The sequence below is a fragment of the Anarhichas minor genome, unplaced genomic scaffold, assembly GCF_050575085.1.
Source record: "Anarhichas minor isolate MPS153535 unplaced genomic scaffold, ASM5057508v1 ptg000062l, whole genome shotgun sequence".
NCBI lineage: Eukaryota > Metazoa > Chordata > Actinopteri > Perciformes > Anarhichadidae > Anarhichas > Anarhichas minor.
The window spans coordinates 5,435,633-5,443,522 of record NW_027466508.1 but is presented as its reverse complement, the minus strand read 5'-3'; the positions used below and the strand labels follow the sequence as shown (position 1 = coordinate 5,443,522).

Sequence of the window (7,890 nt, the reverse complement as noted above, 5' to 3'; positions counted from 1 at the left end):
AACTACTACTACTACAAATGCTATTACTACTACTACTACTACTACTACTACTGCTATTTCAACTAGTTTCACTTGTCAAATGTTGTCGTGTTATGTGAATATGCGTTTTTTACACGAAAAAAATAACCCGTAGCTGTGGCGTCATAATGACGTTATAAGGAGGTAGTTCAACTGTAGTACGACAGCACTGAAGGCCCAGGTATAAAATATATGGCCCGCCACTAGAGAGACAAAACGTTTATAACAGCCTCTGACAAACAGGAGGTGTTTGGATTGAAAGATATATTAATTTCCCAGGTACACAGGGTATAGCACAAAGATTATGTCGCGTTGCATTATGGGAAAGGTCAAACCGGTCTCCTAGCTACTAGCATGACTCTAGATTATTTGTATAGCTATGTTCAGGCGCTCACAGCAGTAAGTTAAGGAGAAAGATTGTGGTCTTGGTTTAACACTTCCTCCGTGGCTTGAAGCATGTAATATGACTGGTAATTAACTTTAAACAGGAACATCCATCTTTTTCTACCTTTAAGTTCTTTTGTTACCTAAATCTACACATGTGTAAGCGTGAGTCAAGGGTGTCCTTATGGCAGCCGTGTGGTACAAAGATGTCAAACCTTCTGCACTGGAAAAACAGCTGTCTGTCTGTCTGTCTGTCTGTCTGTCTGTCTGTCTGTCTGTCTGTCTCTCTCTCTCTCTCTCTCTCTCTCTCTCTCTCTCTCTCTCTCTCTCTCTCTCTCAAAGTGTAATATTCAAACACTGGAGTACCCCTTTTGGTACAATAACTCAACTATATATCTTTATGCAAGGTTCTTATGATCAAACTGTTTTGTGAAAACATACAGTACAAATAGTAATGGGGTCACTGACTCAAAAGCAAAGAAGGAAAAACACACAAACGCACGTCCCTCACATGCAATCCTCCGGATAGACCTGTCTAAGGTTGATCATGCTCAGGCCGGAGTGACGTGTGTTGCAGACATATATCACATGCATGTTATGAGTGGGGCTCTCTGAGGAGCATCTGAGGATCATATGATAGCAGCAGCACAGCTGCTGATTGAACTCCTTCTGGAAGTTGTCGCTCAGGAGGTAAAGGGCAAACGGGTTGAGGCAGGCGTTGGTGGAGGCCAGGATATGAGCGACGACGCTGCACACAAAGTGAACCATGGAAGTGTCCACCTGGTCGTAGAGAGGTAGGGTGGAGGGTTGGGAAACATTGGTTTGAATGATGAAGAGACATAGAGGTGTGCATGAACAAGGGATGTAACCAAATGTAAATAGATCCTTTGGATATGAATGTGCTCTGGACAAATACAACCAGAATCAGAATTTGTGCAGTAACATTTGTCTAAATGAGCTAGTATGGCCTGTTTTGTCAGTAGCTTTGTGATTTTTAGGAGCTAAAATATGATACATTCATATTAGTACATGGTTAAAATAGTATATTACAAATTACAAGTTAAACTTATATGAAACTTAAATGGCAGTAAAATAAATGATAAAGACGATGATCCAGTAGACAGAGATCAGAATAAAGACACAAATACAAATCTTTTTGTCAAATAAACAGATACAGATAATAACTGTGTTACACACCGAGTGGATAGAAACATATAGAATAAACATGTGTTTTTTTGTGCAGCCTACCTGGGAGTAGTGATAGGAGCGGTATAAGTAGATGACATGACAGGGAAGCCAGCACACTGCAAAGAGACCAACAAACACCAGCACTGTCCTGGCTAAGCGCTTTCTTGATTCGACCTGTTGGGTGTAGAAAAAACCCTGTCAAAACCAAAGAACAATGCTGGCATATGATATACATTAGTGTTTTAACATTTAAGTGTATTTTTGCCATAGGTGGAGGAGGTGTTTAGATCTTTTTACGTAGTCCTGCATTCAAAATTCTACTTAGTATCAACAGCAAAATGTACTTTGTACTCAATGTACTCAAATGTAAAAGGGCACAGTGTGAAGCAGAATTACCTCTTTCAGTATCAGTTTTTTATATACTGGATTATTTGTGTGATAGAAAGAATAACGTATCATAGTAGAGATATTGATTATGTAAGTATTAAATATGAGGTCATGAATAGCAGAACCGTGGATCACATGTGTACAGACTGGTTCTATCTGGTGAGTAGAGACACACTGGGTCTATTCAGATGATATCTCATATAATATATTATATAAGGGTATAGGATAAAATAGGGACATATTAAGGTTTTTCTTTAAAGTCTTTGGTGGAGACTGTACCCATGTGTGCTCTCTGTACTGAAGGCTTCTCTGATTTATGGACTGTAATAAAACGTATACGCAACTCAGGTCAACTTGGCCTGAACAAGTTTTATTCTTTTATTCGTACAAGAAGAACACGTTTTCTTCATCAATTGTTATTATCATTACTGATGTATTACTGTGTAAGCTGCATTTTCATGTTGTAGCTGGTGGAGGTTAAGTTACTAGTAAATACTTTATGTACCGTTGGGTTGCTTAATATGTACCATATTTATAAATATATTGCCTGTTCTGAAAAATTAATTTGAATACTCAACTAAAGTACCTCAAAATTGTACAGTATTTCAGTTAATGGACAAAGTTACTTACCATCACTTATTTATGCATTATAATTATAAGTTTGTATTATCTTTATTCAAGAATGTGCTTTCAATTTGAGAGCATGACTCATTTCACTTCAGATTTTGATTCGAAACCCTGTCCACAAACTCAAACAGCCGCTGCTTGCGCTTGGATTTCTGCTAAAACTGTGTGCTGCACTCAGATGTATCAGAGATTACAGATTTTCTGCGGGCTCCAGCTTCGACCCTTCTCCTCACACGTGGGCTGTGTGCTCATGAAACGTCTGCTCTTGGATTGAATAGTTTTTGTGCAACAACCCCGTCAAAATTCCCCAGGCGTAGTGTTGACCAATGAAATGATCTTGCCTTGCTGTTAGTTTGTAGACTATTTCATTAGTTAAGTTAAATCCACAAGGCTAATTCATGCAGTGTAAAATGGCACTCAGTGCCCTGTCCTAGAGCTGCTGTGTGTAAACCTTATTTTTTGTAGATAACAGCAGACTGTGATGCACTGCAGAATGATTTACGTTTTGTTTTTGTTATGTGTATGAACTGCCTCACAGAGATTGTATTGAAACGATGCAGCTTTTTATGTCATAGACTGTTATAGTCTGATTTTTGAAAGCCCTTTGTAAATAAAATGTGAGTTCAGATTTGTCTGAGTGCTTGTATTAATTGATGAAAAAGTATTCATGTGCAGTAATGGTGATCGGATTGAATCATGGGGCCAGTGAAGATTCACACTTCTAATAATACACAGTGCACCTTTAAAAAAATAAAATAAATCAAACATCTAATGACCAGGGCTCTAGCTTCCATTAAGGTCACTGAGGTTATGCCATTTGGTATTATTTCTGGGTATTTGGGGGATATAACCGTAGTGAATTCCATGCCAAGTTTTATAAAACAATCAACACATCATGGTTAGGTTTCAGTAGATTAAAATGGTATTTTGTCTTTTTTCTCATGACCTCAGTACATTAAAGATCGAGCTACGTCACTAGGGATGGTAGTTTGAACACTGGCCTGCACAGTCAGGTTTGAGGCGCTCCTCATCAGGCTCCGGGCGATGAATGTGTAGTACACATATATGACCAGCAGGGGAATGATGTAGAAAATGAGGAAGGAGGCCATGGAGTGGATCTTGGGGTGCAGTTCCCTTGCATGGGCGCAGGTGACGAAGCTCTCATTAGTGGAGGTGACGTTGATAGTGTGGAGGTCAGAGAAGACGGCCTCGGGGATAGCCAGGACCAGGGAGAGGAGCCAGACCAGTGCCACACGCAGGACAATGCAGGTGGTGGTGCTTAATGTTCGCATGTCCAGGGGCTTCACGATGGCCTTGTACCTGATGGATGTGGAGATATAAGTTGGATAGATAGATAAAGGTGTTAGCACAACGTGTTGGTGTTCATTTTGATACCACGCCGATGAGAGCAGTGACACAATTCTTTTAGCAATCGGTCAACCCAAACGTTTTTCTGAATGATGTCTGGAAACTCAATTTAAGAATAATGTGTAAGACCTGTGCTCAAATGATATCATTACCTTAAAACAACCTGATTAAGATCTGACCTGAGCAGCCTGGATTTAGACACGTTTCCAAGAACTGAACTGCACAACACGACAATGTCAGCTTTTAAAATGTCTCTGGCTGAACATTGTAGCCTATACCTCCCAGCCCTGGATGTTTAGAATATATATATATATATATATATATATATATATATATAAAATGAGCAAACAGACTAACGGGCAAGTTAATGGTAATTTTTTTTAAGTCTGACACTTATTTTGGGTCGTCTGCGTTAATCATGTTCATGTTTTGGGACTATAATTCCCAATGTGCTTTGGGGGATGTCAACAGAAAGTGGCTTATTGTAACTCATTCGGTAGGTTACAACTTGAGACAGTTTTTTAAAAGATTGTAATTGTTAACATTCGGGCAAATTAGCACAATTGAAAGTGTAACCAGAATAATAATTTAATCTGGATCATAATTATTATATTTTGGAACTATGTTACTGTCCCCTTAAGTGAGGTTGACAAGTGGTCACATAGCCGTTTTTTCCTCTGTACACAGAAAAGTGCTAGGAGAGTCAATCTTGTCCTTAATAGACGATCTTTGTGACTCCATGCACAGAGATCGATAGAAGTGATAATCTGTCTCTTAATAGAGGATCTTTGTTTTTTCCGTCGTCTGTGTTTGAGTATGGTTGGAGTTGTGAGGAGAAAAGAAGATTAGTTCGATTCCGATAGAATAAAGTTAACAACTTTATATTGAATGTGGAACGACGAGTCATTGAAGAGCTGCAGTTTCGCCTGGAGATTCTTAGAATTTTGAACATTTGATATCCCGGCTGTTTTTTTTTATATAGCATCTTCGTTGGAACCAGAGGTGTCGTCCATCCACCGTCCTGCCTGCCACCACTCACCCCATCTCCATTCAGCTTACCGTCTACCTTCACCTGAGAGGAATCTTCATCTCAATCGGACATCACAGTTCACTTGGACTCCATTTCGCTGGACATTGTTTGTGCACAGGGGGGGCGGTAGGACATTTGAGAACTAAGCTCTTTCTTTTATCATTTTTTCAATTTAATTTATTCCTGAGATCTCAGAGGTGTTTTTGATTTTCATATTACATGCTTGGACACTTTTTGATGTTTGGAAATGTGAAATTGTTGGCGAATGGATCATCATATTGTGTACTAATTAAACCTGTTGGTTGCGTAATTCGGGGTGGATATTTCTTGTCTGTGCAGCAGTCAGACGAGTGACCTATTAACCAATCTCCTCATCAAAGCTAGATTAGATTTGATAATTCCCCTATTTTCTGTTATTCTGCACTGTCTCTAAAGCGACAGCTGCAGGGGGGTTACAACAGTATGCCAAAAAAGTTATATGCAGTTCATGTTTCCAATGTACCCATGGATGTACAGATATACATCACTGAACTACTTAAATACTGAAGAAAACTTAAAAAACGTGATGATTCTCAGCCAAGTTCTGGGGTTATAGGGACCAAATCGTGCATTCCACAATAACATATATATAACACACTGAATTCAACGAGTGGTGAAATTTTGGAGCGGGTGTAACATTACCGGGTGTGTTGCTAGTTTCATATGTTTCATAACTGAGACATATTAGTGAAGACCCATCAACAGTCGCATCACCAGCAGCCTCGTTGACCACCTTCCTGTTGTTGCAGCATTCAATTCATTGAATTGATTAGTGATTACCAATGATACATAGAGAAGCTTGGCCAACCGAGTATGAAGTGAAACCTTGGAGAGCTGGAGCTCATTTCCTCTGCGCCTACCTCTTTTATTTCATAATGTCAAGCTCGTTGTGGCTACTTTTAGCTGACAGATACTGTGGCAAAAAAAGCAAGATTTCTTGGGATTGTTTTAATGAGTTTTTTCCTAAATGTAACTGTGAATGAGGGACCAAGATTAATTTTTCAGATTACAGATATATGCATGTTTATGTCTGTGACAAGTTTACAGGTTACAAAGCGATTTTACTTTTTAATTTCACCTTATGCCACAGGTATAAGGATGGCAGGATTACAATTTATTTCTTTAATTAATTCATAATTAAAGAAATAAAATGTAAATTAGATACACAGGATACAGCTCACCAGTATTCTCATTTTCACATTTTTCTTTTCATCTTTTCATCTTCTTTTATAACAGCGCAAAGGTCTGACTGTATGTGAGGCAATAAGGGGTTCCTGCCACATTGGTCGAGAGAAAAAAACACAACAAGTGGTCAAAGATGGGAAATAATGAGAGGAAGAACAGAAACACGTATGCTAACCGTGAATTAAAGCATCCTGGAACACATTTTTAAAACATTATACAACTACACCACAGACTGATCCAGCTCCGCTGTCACAAGGAAAGATACAGGAGAACATTCCTGCCCTCTGCTACAACACTTTACAATAAATCACCTCAGGCCAGATCATCCTCCACATAATTACACACTGCTACACTGTCGTTTGCTGGGGTTGATTTTTTATTTTTGCACTACTGTTTTTCACCTAGTCAGTTAATTTAACACTATTCTATTTCATTGTATATACTGTGCATTTTTGTTGTTTTATCTTATATATTCTATATTCTGATATTTAATTTGTCCTACTCCGTTATTCTATTGTATATATTGTGCATTTTGGTTACTCTGTTACTTTGCTTCTTGGTGTGTCTTGCTGCTGTAACATACAAATTTCCCCCTGGGGATGAATAAAGTACATATCTATCTATCTATCTATCTATCTATCTATCTATCTATCTATCTATCTATCTACCTATCTATCATTCAAGGTTTCCACTCACAGCCAATGATTTTAAACACATTGATATCCCCTAAACAGGCAAAAGTCTTCTTTATAACAACAAACTTTTGAAATTAGAAATTGACAGCAATGAATCTATTGCCTCTATCAAGCGCGCACTTGTCAGCAGCCTTGAACAGAAGCGCACAGCTCTCTCGTGCGTAATACTCCCCCTGATCAATACACAGTTGCATTGTTGCTTTACATTGTGGTAATACAACATTTAGATTGTACATATTGCCTGTGACTATCTTCATAACGAGAGAAACAATAGGACGTTTGGCTAATTAGGCTGCTATATAGGCTATTTTAAAGTGATTATAGGTCAATAACATGATTAGAACAGAAACCGTAGCCTACCTGTCAGCAGCGAGGGCAGTGAGAGTGAACACATGCACCCCGACGGAGGTGAGCTGAATGAAGGGGATGACTTTACAGCCCACTCTCCCGAACAGCCACTCCTCGTAGCGGCTGGCATCGACTGGAGCCCAGGTCACCAGCAGTAAAACATTCCCGAGCGCGAGACTGGACATGAAGATATTGGGCACATTGCGGATGGAATTGGCAGACCAGAACGTCTTGATGAGCGTGATGTTAACGATTAGCCCCAAAACGCTGATCGCAACGTAAACTGAAGCGATGACCACACCGGTGACCCACATCCTCCGTGCCTTTGAGAGTTGTGACACTGTTGGCACAAATGCTCCACCTCTAACTCCCACTTCTTTCTCTTTTTTTCTTCACGATTAAATGTGAACCTATAGAAGCTATGGAAGGGCATTTACGTCAGAAAAAAAAAAAAAGATGAAAACTGAATGTAAGTTACCTACACTTTATAAATTATCTTATTAATCATTAATAATTGGTTTGTAATATATATATATAATACTTAATTTACAAATGGGGAATCCATCATTTATAAAGTATGAAAACACAATCATGAAACACATAATAGACGAGCTTATTAAT

At 38.8% G+C, this 7,890-nt stretch overlaps 1 protein-coding gene across 1 annotated transcript; it reads right to left on the bottom strand.

The window, feature by feature from the left end:
- Nucleotides 1–909: 909 nt before the first annotated feature.
- Nucleotides 910–7,583, bottom strand: LOC142933741 (gastrin-releasing peptide receptor-like). Its single transcript, XM_076077957.1, has 4 exons — nt 7,282–7,583; nt 3,606–3,924; nt 1,651–1,785; nt 910–1,182 (listed from the first exon to the last, which is right to left on the bottom strand). The coding sequence occupies exons 1-4, from the start codon at nt 7,581–7,583 to the stop codon at nt 910–912; spliced, it is 1,029 nt and encodes a 342-aa protein (XP_075934072.1).
- Between the last annotated feature and the right edge of the window lie 307 nt (nt 7,584–7,890).

What these genes read in the sequence shown, in the direction of transcription:
- LOC142933741 (XM_076077957.1), bottom strand. Translation starts at nt 7,583, where the DNA reads ATGTGGGTCACCGGTGTGGTCATCGCTTCAGTTTACGTTGCGATCAGC. An exon ending in CCTCAAACCTGACTGTGCAG is followed by an intron (nt 1,786 to 3,605) that starts GCCAGTGTTCAA and finishes TGGTTTTGACAG; the next exon opens with GGTTTTTTCTACACCCAACA. An exon ending in GCTCCTATCACTACTCCCAG is followed by an intron (nt 1,183 to 1,650) that starts GTAGGCTGCACA and finishes CTCTACGACCAG; the next exon opens with GTGGACACTTCCATGGTTCA.